Consider the following 17,367-nt stretch of genomic DNA (forward strand, 5'->3'; position numbering starts at 1 on the left):
GAATGGTTATTTTGTATGGACCCACAATACTGCTGGGAGGTTACCCCCGCCTTACCCCCCCCCCTCCCCTCATTGTCCCTATCCTGGATCCGCCACTTGGAAAATGCAAAGGAAAAATGTAACGGCATTGGGGAAACTATTCTGCTGTGAACAAAAGATTGTTTTCCAGACTAAGTTTTCTTAAAAAATCCTTCGGGTCGCTTTTATTCATACACCATGTTAAATTGTATAAAACCATTAATATAGTATGAAAAGGAAGCATATGGAAAAAATATTTCCTGCGCCCCTTCAAATTACATTCGAAAAGATAACCCAAAAATGTGTAAACATCAGGGGTGCATTAAGGGGAAAGAGAGGGAGTAGAAGGGGGTTTGCTCCCGCAAGTCGGCAGTGGGCGTATTGCGCCCCAGAAGTCTGAGATACTGGAAACTGCCAGATGTGCAAAATATTTTGAACTCATTAACAGCCCTGATTTTGAATGCGGAGTTAAAATTTGCCTTCTCTCGACGACTCAGGGTGTTGTGGCGCTTCTTAACATTATAACAAAGAGGATTAACAACTTCGAAGGAAATATTTATCATATTTATAAAATATGTAAAATTCGTTTAGGGACATTATGTCCTTCTTGTGGCAGATCTAGCCATAGAGCGTAGGTCCCTTACGCATACAAAAATTGTAGCAGACGCATGTTCCCCACGGGAACATTTCCATGGAGAAGGGAAATTCATAAAGGAAGAAAATATATCACAATTTTTTAAAGGAATTCAAATATATGGATAACTTCACAGATGAAATGCAGCAACAATTTGGCCACATCAGATGGGGAAATAAAAGTCTAAAGTAACAGGGTAACAACAAGGTAAAAATTACATTACAATACGTAAGAACAAAAAATTAAAAGTCCTAAGAAAACGAGAGAAGATGGAGGGTGAAGAACTGAATTACACCAATCTCAGGTTTTTTTATGACAGTAGTAGTAATAGTATTATATATAGATCGCAATGGTCAGTAAAAAAATAAGATGGGTTTCCTTTCCATTCCAGCCTACAATATGAAAGAAGTCGAAACAAGCATATCAACTACCACCAACATCAATTCTTTAAGGGCGGCAACCCAAATTTTACAGAATTCTTGTACGATTTATTAAAAAAAGCGGGGTCTAAAAGATTCAAAGCGCCACTGAAAAAACATCGAATGGTTTTTCACAAATAACTGATTTTATGTCTGAAACCAAAGGTCTTCCAATAGCAAACGAATGGCGCGAGAATCGTTAGGGACAAGACAGTATCGCCCGTTTAGGAAAAGATGATCCTCTAGGCCAGCAGTTCCCAAACTTTTTCTTTCTGCGACCCATTTTAGCCCATACGTTTTAGCCGCGACCCCCTAAAAATGGTTGTCTAAGTTTAAGTACATAGTTCACTTTATTATTCGCACATCTCGCGACCCCTTTCCGAACGGCCCGCGACCCCCCTGGGGGTCGCGACCCCCAGTTTGGGAACCGCTGCTCTAGGCTGATGACTTTCGGGTAAACACGGCAGACATTATTCCCCGTTGCCCAATGCAGCTTCAAAAAATAAAACCGAGTGACATGAGACTGAGGGACTTTGCAGTTTCCAATTTTATGTAGCAGTTGACATCTAATAGGTACTCCAATCCGTAAAACAAGTTGACTTCTCGCCTTTTCGCTTTCTCTATTCCCTTCCCCAATATCTTTCATTCACGGCCTTGTTCTTCACACCCCATAACATGAACCGGCGGATCCTGTGCTTAGGTACACATGGATGGATGTGATAGTTCCTACACAATTTAACATTTTCACACATGCACTTGGGCCCGTAAACACTATTAAGTCGACCACTGTAATACAATGGAATCGAACATCGTAATACTACGGAATCTAACACTTATACTATGGAGTCTAACATTGTAATACTATACACGTCGACTGGGAGATTTTTTATAAAAAAGTAGAATGGAAATTAATCCTTCATTCACCGGGAAAAAAATGAATTAATGGGAGCAAACAAACAAATTCATTCCGTTAGTAGGATCCCAAGTCAAAATCAGTCAATGACGGGCTCGATTTCATTTGGAGCCTTAGCCACTGAAGCAGCGTATACCTCATTCACACAACTCTCGGCGGCGGAGGAATTGAAATTGGCACACACACTGACAGATTCCTAACATTTTTCATGTTTCCGGGCGCGATGAGACTCGAATAATTTTAAAATTCATCGAATAAACATCATCTTGCATGATTGTGTGCGCTCATGTCCACATAATGGCCCGTTCTATTTCCGTGAACACGTTCGTGAACGTATTCCTGAAGGAGGCAGCGCGGCTGATGCATGGAGTGAATATGTCAACAGATCCTCGCTGAATCCTGCGAGAGGTGAAAATGTGAATCGCCAGAAGGTTAAGAGTATTTTAACCCCACGAAGACTTATTTCGACAGGTCAACATACACTGTGAAATGAAAACGAACACTTATATCGCGCTCTTCTCTGTCCTTGAAGAAACTATGAAATTCAAGAGATGTAGAGGAGTAAAGGGGAGCAACCCCATATCGAAATGTGTGAAAGTAACAGTGTCAATGGTCCCCCATCCAAGTCAAACCCACCCGAAATGTATTTCTCCCTGCAACCACACCCCCAACGCCCGAAAAAAAATACTGGTTACTGCCTTGATCGTGCTGAATGAAGAGGGGATGAAGATTCTACCAGAATTCACTACTAAATATGGGATAAAGATATGGAGACCCTTACAGATTAAGTAATGGTATTGACATACTAGTTTTACATTTTGGGCACACTAGGGTATCCTTCCAGCATTATAAAGTCACGGGATAAATGAATCTAGAATGCAGCGAATGAGTTCGAGCTGTTTTCGGCAAAGTTTGCTGCTGGAGAACAAATAGGACGGAATCGCTCTGCCGGAACATTAAAATGTAACCTCCCACTTCCGCATTATGCCGCAGTGGTGTCAGAGCCAGCAGCAAATTGAGTACATGCGAACCATCACTTTCGGGTCATATCGGTGAAGAACACGCAGCTGAGCATGGTGTCACGTCAAATAATATGGTTAACTTGCTACAGCTACACCAATACCTATGAAAAGGACCCTTTAAAATGCAAGGTGCCTGCCGCAAAGAAAGGCGGAAAAAAATGAGCATGACTACGAGTACGTGGGCGGCCAAATCAATAAACGATGTGCTATCCGACAGGCGCTATTAACAGCCGCTGTTCATATCCCTATAACTTTTCGACATGGCTATGTCAAACTGCGAGTCGGAGAAATAACCTACAAGGCTAATGAATAACGTCACCATCAACACCAAAGTTAAAGTCACTTAATTGGAAAACTCACGTCAATACCTCAACCCATTACTTCTAGGTACGTAGTCAGACGGAATTCGTTAGACAGCCGCAACTCTACATCGATTGAACAATCATTCTTACAACTTGAGACTTAACCAGTGGCCTACCCTCATACCAACTACAACCATTGAACTATCAAAACAAATAAACATTAAGGAGATTCCGCCAAGTGACAAGGAGGCATCGCCATATTCAATCCACTCATTCAAATAAGACAAAGAATAATGAAATTTACAATTTATAAAGCTACAACCACACAAAACATTGCTGCGACTAAAACATTAATGACGGATGAGCTGGCCAAGGCCCATAAGTACACAAATTATGAACATCGCAACCTGCAACCACATAAGACAAAAATCACACTTCCCAACGGTTACCATACACATATTCTCAGCACAAGAACAAAGATCAACCCCTAAACAAGATAACACATAGTTCTTACACCCTAGCTAGCACAACATGACATTAAAAGTAACGATGGCTCTCAGCCTGAAACGAGTACTACCTATTTCACCTAACAGGTCACTGAAGTTCATACTGAAAACATTCAGAATGAATGGCAATTATAGTATAAACCAAGAGGGCTTCAATGCATCAACTGTTTACCTTGCATGTGGAATGCCTGTTTAGAGAAAATTCTCAGAATAAGATCATGTCCTTAAGCATATGCTGCTTTCGGGGCAAAGGAAAACAAGGTATGTCACGGTAACGTTTATATCATACAATTTGCTTCAACTTTGAAGCATAGATAAATTCCCCTAAAGGTTTCGCGTAGCACAATACGTCGTTTAGAGTATGCATTTGAATCTTTCCTATTGCTTTAATAAGCACACTTTCAGGCACCAAAAGATCATTTGGCATTTGGTCACTCCTACGCCCGAACGTGGTAGATGACAATACGAACGCGAAAAATATTAAGAACATAAGATAAGAACAAATGATATAGTTCTGATTGGGTACATATATTTATCACAGTGATACAAACAAAATGTCAAAACAAAAATGTTAAGGCCAACTTCTTGACAAGGTAACATTGCGGTAATCCCGAACTGTCGTTTACCACTACAACCTACACCCCTAGGATCTCATTCTCAAGTATTAAAGGCACTCAACTGAGATTTCGGACAGACACAAAACATCTTCAGAAACAACTTCTGCTCCTACGCGAAATAAAATACAATCAAAACAATATGAAGAAATGTGTTGGAAAACGATCTCTGGAACACTCAAAGGGACACAGAAATCAGAAAAGCACCTTCTGCACGAATATAATTGTCGATAAATATACCTGAACATTGAAAAGGGGGACAGGAATTATTCAAATTAACAAGGGGCTACACAACGTTCCCTACGACAGCGTTTGGAGTTACTCGAGAAGGTTTAGCACAATGCATATCTCCAAGCAGCATAACAAACACATCGAAATGTACGTAATTAACCATGAATAACCTTTGAATCGTCCATGATAATAAATAAGAATAGTTCCTCAGTAATAATATACACGAATATGTATGTAGGTTGGTTGGTCATACTTCAAAATGATTGCAAAGACACACAGTAACCTTCACGGCATACCACGACTAAGGGAAGTTGAGAATCAACACCTTGACCTGGCACCAAAACCATTAGTAATTATTTAATATTAAAAGAATGACATACAGAAACTAAACACACCAAACCACATTTCAATGATCCAGGGAGTAACCGTTAGTCACACTTAAAAGACACCTGAGGAAGAGCTCGTTTGATTCACGTCAATTGATGGTCTGAGTTTGTTGCAAAAGCTTTAAAGCACAATTCCTAAATTATTCCAACGCCTCTAAAGAGGACTAGAGAGATATATGAGATGGAAACGAATTCAAAAGTTGATGAATGAATGTACTTACCATCTGTACGTTTGATGTCGACGTTCACTCCGGGAGCTATTCCATTAAAATCATCCCCCATGTTTGGTAATATTGAATTCCGGGTCGCCAGGTGTAACGAAGAATAATTTTAAACAAAACACAGAATACTGCACGCGGCAATGAGAACCACCTATTCCGCAGGCTCTGTTACCCTCGCAGACATGGCAGTTGAACTGACGGTTTGAATATGAACCGGCGCTGCGTTTTCCGCAAACCTCAAATTTTCGTCGTCGATATTCCACCCAAAACTCTCGGCTAATTTGTAAATAAATACATTAGTTGGCAGTTATACTACTAGATTTTGTTATCAAATTTGTGGTTTTTGCTAACTGAAATTAAAATCTTTCGGATTTCGATTACCATTTCTGGCAGTCGTCAGCAGCGCTGCTAGTTTCTTAAATCTGAACTAAACCTTGGATCGAAGGTGGAGGAAGAAGAGCGCGAAAGTATAAAAGTAATATCGTAATTTTCATCCTTGTTCTCAGATTAATTTAGATTATACCTTTGAATAGAAACGTTTTCATCGAAGATAAAGAAAGTGAGGGAAGCTCCCTCTCTCTCTGATTATCTTAGATTACAGCGCCTTATATCATTTTTGTATTATTTATTCTAAAGAGCAAATTGGATAATTGGTGAGTGCAAAATGCGCTTAGAGATGCAGAAAAACTTGGCTGATGGTGAAAAATTATTCCTATCTCATTGAAACGATAAGAGGTTTACACGATGCACATAAAGTACTTGACCAACATGTTTAAACTTTTTAATGTTGGCTAACGTAAGCGTTTCGATATAAAATGAAATCGATTTCGCAAAACTATCGATGTAAATCGAGCTTTCAACGCGATTCGGAGATAAATTCATAACAGACCAAAAATGAAATACGTGACAAGTTATGTGAATTGTAATTCAAATATCAACACCGCCTGCCATGGCTAAAGGCTTCAATCTTGGAAAAAGATTTTAATGCTGGTAACTACAATTTAATTGCGTAAAATGGCCCTAATTGAAGATGTCATTAACAAAATCAATGCCGAATTACGCGGCAGCTCTTGCGGTATTGGGCATTGCATTGAAATGGAAGAGAAATTAAAAAATAGAAAAGCCTCAATTGAAAATGCGGTGAGTTCCTGTTACTTTGATTTTTTTTCTTTTTTGTAAACAATGTTATGATTTCGTTATGCTTTCCATTACTCAAATAGATGTCTTTGGTCAGCACCGAGTTTCCGTCAAAAGTTAGTGAAGTGGTCCAAGAGGTTAATAATGTTACTATTGACATAAATGCATTGGCGTCTTCATTTGAAAATCTCAGAAGTGACATAAAGGACCATTTGTCAAAATCAGAATCAACCACTGAGAAACTTGGCGATTACATTAATGACATAGATAAGTTAGAAAAATGCATATCCTATCTGTCTTGGGTGAAGGCCATTGAAGACACATGGTAAGTAGAGAATGTATTTGTGTATTTTCCGAATGAAGGATCGAATTGTCACCGTAAAATCTCTGTTTATAACCTTTTATAGCGTTGAAATGGAAGCCTCATACCTTGAGAAGGATGAAGAAAGTTGTTTAGTCGGTTTTAAAAGGTTGAGTAACTACCAGAAATGCTTGCAGACCACATCATGTCAACATTTACTGTCGTACATTAATGACACCATCCACTTTTGGCATACCTTACTTGAGGAAACCTTTTCCAAGTATGTTTTTTGATTGATTGTTTTACTTCCATTGAATTTTTTTAGTTGCATATGGATGAAAATGAAACTTTTTCACTCATTAGAGATAATTCAAGCTTATAACTGTTGAATGTTATTTTACTTCTCAGGGAATTTGAAGAAGTCCTGAAAATCCTCAAGTGGCCATTTGTTGGTGGAAATATTAGTCTTGAATCACCACCAGTTGAATCTTTGCATCGCTTCCAGAAGCTTGCAGAATTACTTCTACAACTGCAGATTCCGTATCCTTGGTTAAAAGCCCTATCTATATTCCCTCAACTCATATATTTGCCTTTTAGGGTTTTAATGACTTTCTGAGTATCAATAATATTTTTGAATTTCCTCTGTCTGTCTAAAAACCCAATCCCTCCCCCATATCTTCCCCTTAAATTTGTGTGCTTATTCCTTTTTCTAATCTATTTACTCATTAAATCTTAATCAATCATTTGTTTCCACTCCTTTTATTTACATCACTCATCTTAGCTGCATCATTTCAGAGATGATGAAAATTGTTGCCAAGTCTTTTACTTTATTAAGTCTTCTTCCTATTGCTTTTCCATAATTTTTATTATACTTCTGTTTTGACAATGCTCACACTATATAGCTGTCTGATTGATCAAATAAGTATTTCATCTTTGTCTTTATTGAGAGAAGAAATGTTCGCAATACTGTCCATTTTTATATTCAGTCCTCAGCTAGCAAAAGTGATGGCAATAAATATTTTGAATGTAGCATCATAGATTACATGGATATGGGTCCCCTTGTGATATTATATCTGATTACAATGTCAAATCCACCTTGGCGTCAGGTATTGCACAACTGAAGAGGGAAGGTATCCATAGGCGGATTTAGGAGGGTGAGGGAAGGGGTCACGTGCCCCCTTTGCCACTTAAAAAATAGGCAAGATAGATTAATGTGGTCCTGTTATCGTTGCGTTTGTTTTACTATGCGAAATCAGTAATAGAGTTAAATTTAGAGGGCACTTGAAAACCTTTTTTTTTGCGAGTAAATTCAATTCATCAAAATGTACATCACTAGTAAAATAAAAATAGAAGGTAGAGCAAAGGCTTCCACGGGTTGCATAGTAATTGACAACATTTTCTTGGGTTTCCTGCAATGTTTGTTGATTTTAGTGACTATTTATTCTAATTCTCATTAAAAGCAACGAATATGAGAGGAAACCCAAGAAGATGCTGTCAATCAAAATAGAAGGTAGCAAACCAAGATGGTGTGGTGTGAAAGTCATAAAATCATTAATGCGACAGAGAGCGTACCATTTAAAGATGAAAATAATGTATACTGATCTATTCACTATTGATTGTGCGTTAATAATAATAAAAATATAAGCTGTCTAAAGGAAGCAAAAGAAAACTGTTGTTATCATATATGTAAATTATTAATATTTTCATATTACTAACTTTTATATAAAAATAAATATATTTCATACAGTATTTCTTGTATGTTATCCTTAATCCCTAACATGAGAAGTCTGTTTGCCTGTCAGGCCCTTGTGCCACCCCTGGAAAAAATCCTGAATCCACCTTTGGGGCTATCCACTAAATCTCAGTGCATGTTTTTCTCTTGTGCTTGCTGGGTCTTCACTCTTGCATAAGTATTCAAGTCCTGATCGGTATAACCTACAGGATTCAAACCTGCAACCCATGGTACAGCAGCCAAGGTGACTACCTTGCCACCACCTGGGCTACTGATGTAGGGATTGATATATATTGTTATGATTAGGTAAGTTCATGAGCCATCAGTCCATGTATCCCTCATGTAATGTGATAGAGGAATTGGGCATGAAATTCAGGCCCTATGCATTGTACTCATTGTTTCTGTGGTTGAAATCCTTGACTGCATTAATAAATGGACAAAGGGAGAAATTGGGTGGAGTAAGTCCTGTTGTAAGTTCAGTTCTCCTCACCGAGTTTGCCCTGCCTCCATTGCCAATTCGCCTGTTGCTTCGACCACTTGCCAAGCGATTCGCTTACCACTTTAGAGGTCCAAGGAAGACAAACCGACTGGACCGACCTGAATGGTATCTTACACAAATACTGACTTGGATCAGGGACCACTCCCACTTCCTAACGCAATGGCTGCAGCCGGCTTTGGATCAAATGGAGGAAGACATTGATGCAAATGTGAGTTTTAAGGGCCTCGGATAATTTCTCCTTTTTTGGCCACCCTTAATCATACTATAGGTTTGGAGATTGTTTTATCATGTTCCTCTACACTAGTTCTAAGTACCTTCTTTTTTGAGGCCTAAATATATTACTTTGTATTGAATCAGTGATGGAAAGAGAGACGAGTCTGGGCTAAGCCTGTGGACATCCTTGCCTTAAAAAAACCCATGCACTCTCATATTCCATCTGTGGGAATTTGCTGATGACTGCTACCCGTATTGTGTGAATTTTGCTTTCCATATAATTTCTCATGTTGGTAGCTCTTGTGTTACATATTTTTGTTGCTGCTTTGATTGTTCATTTCAGCCTTTATCTTAATACTGATCACTTTCTTCATGAAGTCATCATTTCTGACTGTACATATTTTTAACTGTGGCCTCTCAATTAATCAAAGGTTGAATTCATGAGGGGCCTGGTTCGAATTCTGGCTGAGAAGGTGCAGTCCGACCTGGCAAACCTCCTGCAGACCCACCCGACTGACTCGGAGCCCAGTGCTGCCACCCTCAGCCCCCCCACACCCACATCCTCCCCATCAAAGCCGCCTCCCCTCGGAGCCACTGCAAATCCCCCTCCCCCACCCTCCTCATCTTCTCCTTCCATGGCCGGGAACGCCACACCGACTGGCTGCCTGGGTGAATGCGAAGAGCTCTTCTCGCACCTCATTGACGAAGTGCTCTCCTTCGAGAAGGAGCTGAGGGACCTTGACTATCCCGACTCTCAGCCTGGCCTCCTCTCAGTCATCACACAGGCCAACGTCTTTGTCTGGTGGATCCACGTGGAAAAGAAAAGTAGGTACCTTGCAGGGTCATTGACCGTTAGTGGAAATTGTATTTAGAGGTTTAACCTGCAAATAGGTTATTGATGAAATAATCCCCAGCACATTAAAATATTTCTGAGAATCTGCTGTAGATCAGAGGTATTCAATTGAAAAATTAGATTGACCATATGGTTTAGAGAATAAATAGACACAGTATACTCAAGTTAAAACAATGCAAGAAAGTAAATCACCTTGTTTCTCGAAATACAATGCATTATGTAGTAAAAAATATATATTACAAATAACAATGACTGAAGCATTTAAATTTTAATAGTTAAACAATTAACTGGGAAAACAATACTGTGGTTACACTTTCAGATTTTTCAAAAATTTTGTACTGAAGTAAGTGATCGATCATCTCTTTACTTTGATTCTTAAGTAAAATGTGATGTCAAAAAGTTCATGTTTGCTAAAATTGCCATTTTTTTGTGTACCAGTTTGTCAGCTTTTTTTTTTCTTTTCAGCTAAATGTTTCCTATTATATTTTTACTTTCGGTTGCACAGGATTGCCCCAATTTTCAATGAAATCTGAGAGGTTAAGGTGCCAACTCCAGTCCAAAATGCTGTGGAATGACCCATAAGTGAAATCAGGGGCACAGCCAAGAATGACGCCTTGGGGGGGAGGGGGTATAGGCTCAACTAAAACTTTGGGTGTGGGGGTATTGCATACCCACCAGGGTACACGGGAGGTGCACGGACCTTCCTCCAGAATAATTTTAAGATAAATTGTTGAAAATTGCAAGTTTTAAAGCTTTTGGAAGGATATTTGATTTATTCTAACACTATTCTATTGGTAATACTAATCCAATTCATTGAAACGGATTAAACTTAAAAATTTCTCTGAGCTCTGGGGGGGGGGGTTATCCCCCAAAACCCCCCCTCACTGCACCACTGAGTGATGTTACATTATTTTTCCCCACACTGTCCAAACTTTTTACTTAAAATATTATTGACTTATGGGAATATTTTCCATTATTATTGATCAGTCTCTCTTATTTGTGCATTTAAAACATGCCGATGTTAAAATTGAATGAGGAAAATACTCGGTTATTCTCATGTAATTTCCTTTGCTTCTGACCTCATAACAGACATATGCAGATTGAGGAGTTCTGATGGTCATGTAAAGATTTTTATTTTTTTCCAATTTGTCCTGCTTGGGTGAATAAATAGTCTTCTATCTAATATTGTCTCATTCAGATGCTGGAGAGAAGATGGACCAAATCCTTTTTTCTGAGACAGCGTGGCAACCATTGGGATCAAAAGAGTTTGATGACATGAAAGTAACGGAATGTGGTGATAGTTTCCTCTCTCTCTTGATGACCATTACTGATCGTTACAAAAACCTACCTCAGCCTGGGCATAGGTGAGCACAGCTAATATTTCACTGCACTTAGCCACATTTTTAAATCCTTTAAAGATTAATGTTCAAGGTAAAGTACACGGTATGAAATTAGAAAATTGCTAATACGTAGTCCAGCAAAATCATTTTAAAATTTGAGTGGCCAACCTGCTAAATTTAGTTCTCGCTAAATGTTCTATTGTGATTTTACATCATTTAATGACAAATAAACTGATTGATTGATTCCCCTGAAAACGTTCTTCAAGGCTCCAGTTTCTGGACTTGCAGCTGTTTCTCCTGGAGGACTTCCGCATGCGTGTGCTGCAGCAGCTCCACACGGCTCGTGAGGATCCCTTTGGCCTTTCCCTCTCCGCCATTCTCAACACTCTCGCTTACATCTCGCACGTGCTGCAGGATTGGAGTGACACCCCTGTGAGTAACCTCGCTATGGTTTCAGTCGCGTAAATAGTAGATGCATTGCAACGCAAAATAGGTATTGGTCCCTGCATTTAAAAAAAAAGTCATACTGCCTCTTAACAACATTTATTAACCCTTTTACTGCCAGCCCATTTCATGTGGGATGTACGAAGACTGCCAAGGCTATTTTCCAGAATTAGCAACATTTCAGATTTAAAACTTTTTCACCTACTTAATTTTATTTAATACGTCTAGATTTTTTTCCCAATTCTTAAGATATGTTTATATCTTATAACCATAGATAGATTATGGGGGTTTATATAAATTACAGCCGTTGAAAAGGCCACAATCACGAGAAAAAAGTGAAATAATTCGGGCCGATAAGTCGTCCCCTGGCAGTTTCCGCTCAACCAGCGAGGGCCAATATATCGGCCCGGTGGCAGTGAAAGGGTTAAAGCATTTATTGATTGGTGAAAAAACAAACTCCTATATCTATCCATTTGGCAAAATATCTCCATTAACATATTTAATATGTCAGACCTGGAATACTGTGAGCAGGTAATTTTAATATCACATTCTCTGTGTCACTCTGAAAGATACCTTTTCTCAATTGCTCAAGCAATCTAAACCTAGTTCTCAGTGTCCGAGTCTCCAATAGCTCCCAGCATAATTCATTTAACATCTGTGTAAGGCTTCCTGTACCCACGTAACAATTTTTGGCAAATCACTCAGCTTTCCTTTGTATTCTATTAAATTCATGGATTAAGTCTTTCTGTACCAGATCACATATGCTTGCTGCATATTCGTACACTCTTTCTCTTATCCTTCTTTCCTTCCATGCCATTTTGACTCTGTACAGCCAGTACATTTACAAGTAACTTAGAATTTCCTTCAAATGTCTTCGCAATGTAAAGAAAATTTTTTAGATTTATATAAGTTCCTCGAGACAAGAGAGAATATACATTTTCATACATTTCGTAAGGAATAGCGATTTTCTTGCTGCCCCTTACTGTCGCTTGATCAAAAATAACAACACGTTTAATTTTATAAAATTCTAGCTGTTCAACAAATTGCCTTAAGAATCTAGATGTGTGAGTGCAAAAAAATTGTTTTTGTTATTCTTCTCTGTATTTCATCACTTTATTTTCATTCTAAGCTATACAAGTAGAGTAACCTTCATATTTATGAATGTCACAAGACATTTTTTTGACTAAGACTATATTGCAAATTGTATTTGCTTGATTTCCTATAAATACTATAATTATTATTATTATTACATGTTAGTTAATGTTGTGTCCTTTCAATATTGTTGAGGTAAAGGTAGCACCTTCTCATTAAATGCTTCATTTTCATATTTCAGCACTTCCTGCAGCTGCAATTCTACATGATGCAATTTGACAAATTGCAATCATTTCATGAGAAACGGACTCAAGTTAATGTTAATGACAAGTTCCTAGGTAGCCGCGAGCCCAATGAAGGACATGAAGATACCTCTCAAAAGAGTAAGTGCTTTCACAGCCATATACTTACTGCTGACCTCTGTTGAGTATTCTTTATTTACATAAAATCTAAGGATTCTAGCTTGGTGGATTGGAATCTGAGAATATACTAAGGCTCCCAAGTAACCCAACGGCTTTACCACTGTTTAACACAACCCATTGTATTGATTTTATCTATTTTTGTTATGCTGAATTCAGTATTTCTGCTTTCAATTGCGTATGATATCAATTATTATTTCCCATTGCTGAGTATTCATATTATCATTTTCAAGTCTATTGCATGTCAAAGTGCTAGAAGTGAAAATGACTGGCTCTTCTGGTCGATATGTTTGGAATTAGGCCACTCTAATTTTCTTTGCCATTTTTTTTAGCAATCAGTATGGGGTTTCAAGTTAGCCACTCTATGCTTATCTGGTTACAGATGATCTGGGTAAAGAAGCTGAAGACTTGGGTTGGACGGTATTTGACCAAACATTGGCGTTATTCTCCCACCTTCAAAGTGACCTTCTGGGATGCATCTGTGATGCCATCATGGCAGATGTTAAAGACAAAAGCCGGCTCTACCGCTCAGATAAGTACGTTCCTAGGTACTTTCAGTTAGTCTTTGGCTCACAGTTATGCATGGATACATCTGGGTTTTTCATTTTTATGAAGAAGCTTTGGTCATCCAGATACTTTGATCAGTAGCCATGCGCTCAGCCTGATAGGTCACCCCGGTGGGGTAGTGAGTGTGGTAGTCTAAGGTTGAGGCTCATACAACCTCTGTACCCAATCAACGTGCATTCACACAACCATGGTAACCAAGTGCTGGCTTCACTTACCCAACTATTGAAGCTTGTCTGAATACAAATGTCCAGTGGCAAAAAATTTCATGACACTGCAAATAATTTATATTTTTTTCAAAATCATCTCCGCTTTGCTGGCTTCTTCTCTGATCCGTTTTCACCCTCAATGACTCGAAATGATTACATATATCATTCTTCTCTTTATAATTCCCTTTTCCAGTTTCGACAGTGCCAGTAGCTCTGTCCACAGTTAAGTGGCAGCATACTGTACTAGTGGGTGGCCGCTCATCTGGCATAATGGAAAAACCCAGGAACTTCAATTTTGTCTTTGAAGTCTTTGAATGTACGGAAAAATGATGAATGAATCAGAAAAAAAAATCATATTTTCTGTAAAACTCAAATGGAGATTCTTCTTCATCTTTTAAGGCTGCTTTCAAATGGTCCACCTTTTTCCATTCACTATGGATGGCATCGCATTTTTACCCACAACAGTTGCTGTGTTAGCCACAGCTGGCTGTCAGCAACTGTCACTTCAACTTGGAGCCCTTATACATTTTACAGGACAAAGGGTGCATTATGTGCCAGATTGAAATGTGTGTCATACAGCACAGTTTGAAGCATTTGAAGGCACCTGTAAGGTCCCATGATTATTTTAAGTCTTGGAGCGAAATGGCAAAAAGTCTGATTTTCTGAGAGTTGCGTTATGCATAGCTAAGCCTATCTTCTGATCTATCTATATTTAATCCTCCCATTTCCCAAATTCCGTTCGTTAAATACGTATGTCAGATGGCGTTTTATTCCATAATTTTTCTTAATTTACTCTTTGGTTAATCTTTGATGGTACTTTGAATACTAAAATATCTTAGTGTATTTATTCCAAAATATTAATACAAACAAAAAAATCTGGAAAATGTTATTATCGCCTATAAATTCCATAGAAGACAGAGAAATGTGGTGTGATACTTGAGTAACCACTCCAAGTGAAACCTCAAATTAAGAAATTATGAAATAATTTATTTTTAGCTATGTAATGTTAAGTCTTATCAATAATAGTTTTTTTTCTATTTTGACTGTTATGTGCAGATGGTTTGCCATGCCCTCTCCCAAGGAATTCCTGAACCCATGCTTGAGTCCTAGTGCTTGTCCAATGTTTGAAGTGTTATCAGAACATCTACACTGGCTGAAGGATACATTGTCTATTCATCTTCTGTCTCAAGCTTGGCAAATCTTGTGTTCGGACTTGAACAAGGTAAGGAAATCAATTGTTTCAAGGTTTAAATGATTGTCAGCTGTTATGCCAAACGTTATACAATCCGCCTGGGTAGGTCGGGCATAAGGTAACTGAGGGCATGGATATTTGTGATCATCCATTGTTATTTGTAGTCAACCCCAGTGTGAAGGCCTAATTTTGCTATATTTGAATGTTTTTTGATGAAGGAAAGGCCAACCTTTATTTTAACTTAAAACAGCTCTTAATTTTAGCGAATCACTTTTATTTTGTTTTTTCAATAATGTGAATTTTTCTCTTTTTATATTCCTACAGTTTCTATACCAAAAGTTGATTCTCGTGAACAATTTCAATGAGGGTGGTGCACTCCAGTTGCAGTTTGACATGACGAGAAATCTCTTTCCATTATTCAGCCAATTCACCGAAAAGCCTGAGAATCATTTCAAAGAGTAAGTTATATTTACTTCAGAGGATTCGATTTTGGACAAAATAATTCACTTGGGCTCCAAAAGAATCCCCCTGTGAGTTTTCTCCTGAAGATTTTTTTGATACATACCAAATTAATGAAACCTGAGTAGCATTGTGGCCTCTGCAATGGCCCATAGAGCTAAAGGTCTGTGGTTTGATCCCTAGTTCAGAGTAATTTTTCCCTTGGTAAACAGTGCTTATCCGATTAACCTCATATCTATTTTGAAGGATTCTTATAACTTCTACTCTCAAGAATAATGAAGGATTTGGTTCTTTCCCGGCAAATGCTGTTGATGAAATCTTCTCAAGAATAATGTTTACAGTACTAGCCTACACACTAAAACCATTGGCAGTATGTTTCATAAGTATTTCAGTGGTTGATATGTACAGGACAAAAGGACAAAAGCATGAAAAGACTTTAAGGAGGCCTGTAAATTATTTTCATCTATCCATTCAATTGCTCTTCTCATAACATTTATGAATGTTAAAATTTCTCTCTCTTTTGCACTTCATTTCAGGATCAAAGAAGTGTGCTTCCTTTTAACAATCTCCAAGGGGTCAGCACTGCTTCTGAGAGAAGCTCTGGATTTTCCCAATCGCCAAGGCAGCTCCAGTGAAGAGGATGAGGAGGGGACGGCGAAACAAAAGGATGGTACCTCTCTGAGGGGTCCAGCTCGAGTGCTTGCTGAAATGGGAGTCCACAAGCTAACGCCATCTGAAGCCAAAGTTATTCTTGATCTGCGCACAGATTTGCTTTCAATACAACATGGCACTGTTGATTCTAGGAAAAAGTAATGTGATGATAACAGAAACTGATGTTTCTAGTTTTGACAAATGACAGGATGTATAAACTTTTGTATAAAATGTAAATGCAATTTTTTTGTTGAGTTATGTTGGCTTTTTTATACATTTTTCTTTTCATAGATAATAAATTTGCACTCTGAAAAGTATGTTTGTTTTAATGATTCAGGGCACCGAGTTTCTCGTAATAGTGCAATGTGGCAAAAATTTATGAAGCCCCCTTCCTTTTCTCACTCTCATTGTCAGATAATTTTTGATTCATAGTAATAAATTTTCAAAGTATGGTTGTGGAGCAAAGTAGACTTTTATCAGTGGCGGATCTATTGGGGAGGGGGGGGATGAAGGGGTAGCCCAGAGGGTCGAAACACACACTAAATAAAATCGAAGTCTGAGGAGGCTGCCACTTTGTTACAAGTATTCGGCTTTATTTTCTTAAATATTTACCTACTTTAACGAATTTAAATACTAATTAGCTCTAAACTTACGCCCTATTTCACACGCTTTTGGTGTGCTACAATCTAGGGAGGGCTATAGCTCCCCCCCCTTAGGTATCCAATTTACACTAGATAGAATAGTAATCTTAACCCCCCCCTTGTCCCTATCTAGGATCTGCCACTGACTGCTATGGTAGTCAACTTCACCCTCTAACCAGGTGCACTGATAGTGCTTTACAGTCATTATTGTCTGCACGTATAAGTTGAGCATATTATTCCACTGCTATAACAGTTAACTTCAACATATAAACCAAGTTTTAGAACATCAAAACAGTGAATTAGTCATTGCAAAAGGAATAAATAACTACATTAACGTGGTTCAACTCACATAATT

The 17,367-nt window shown here is 38.3% G+C and overlaps 2 protein-coding genes across 2 annotated transcripts in view; one reads left to right on the top strand and one right to left on the bottom strand.

Moving 5' to 3' along the window:
- The window catches only part of LOC124158234 (kinesin-like protein KIF2A), a 108,584-nt gene extending 102,923 nt beyond the window's left edge, over positions 1 to 5,661 (bottom strand). The window contains exon 1 of the mRNA XM_046533423.1: positions 5,267 to 5,661. Within this exon, the coding sequence (XP_046389379.1) occupies positions 5,267 to 5,327 (61 nt within the window). The 5' untranslated portion in view covers positions 5,328 to 5,661. The remainder of the gene's footprint in view (positions 1 to 5,266) is intronic.
- A 452-nt stretch (positions 5,662 to 6,113) lies between these two features.
- Positions 6,114 to 16,688, top strand: LOC124157978 (RAD50-interacting protein 1). The gene is made up of 13 exons (XM_046533109.1): positions 6,114 to 6,406; positions 6,487 to 6,728; positions 6,811 to 6,984; positions 7,113 to 7,244; positions 8,879 to 9,143; positions 9,580 to 9,973; positions 11,200 to 11,365; positions 11,608 to 11,773; positions 13,119 to 13,260; positions 13,679 to 13,832; positions 15,126 to 15,291; positions 15,586 to 15,719; positions 16,257 to 16,688. The coding sequence occupies exons 1-13, from the start codon at positions 6,281 to 6,283 to the stop codon at positions 16,531 to 16,533; spliced, it is 2,538 nt and encodes an 845-aa protein (XP_046389065.1). The 5' UTR covers positions 6,114 to 6,280; the 3' UTR covers positions 16,534 to 16,688.
- Positions 16,689 to 17,367: the final 679 nt, after the last annotated feature.

This window comes from Ischnura elegans, chromosome 4 (assembly GCF_921293095.1).
Source record: "Ischnura elegans chromosome 4, ioIscEleg1.1, whole genome shotgun sequence".
NCBI classification, from domain to species: domain Eukaryota; kingdom Metazoa; phylum Arthropoda; class Insecta; order Odonata; family Coenagrionidae; genus Ischnura; species Ischnura elegans.

What these genes read in the sequence shown, in the direction of transcription:
- LOC124157978 (XM_046533109.1), top strand. Translation starts at nt 6,281, where the DNA reads ATGGCCCTAATTGAAGATGTCATTAACAAAATCAATGCCGAATTACGC. An exon ending in CTTCTACAACTGCAGATTCC is followed by an intron (nt 7,245 to 8,878) that starts GTATCCTTGGTT and finishes AAATGGACAAAG; the next exon opens with GGAGAAATTGGGTGGAGTAA. An exon ending in CCTGAGAATCATTTCAAAGA is followed by an intron (nt 15,720 to 16,256) that starts GTAAGTTATATT and finishes ACTTCATTTCAG; the next exon opens with GATCAAAGAAGTGTGCTTCC.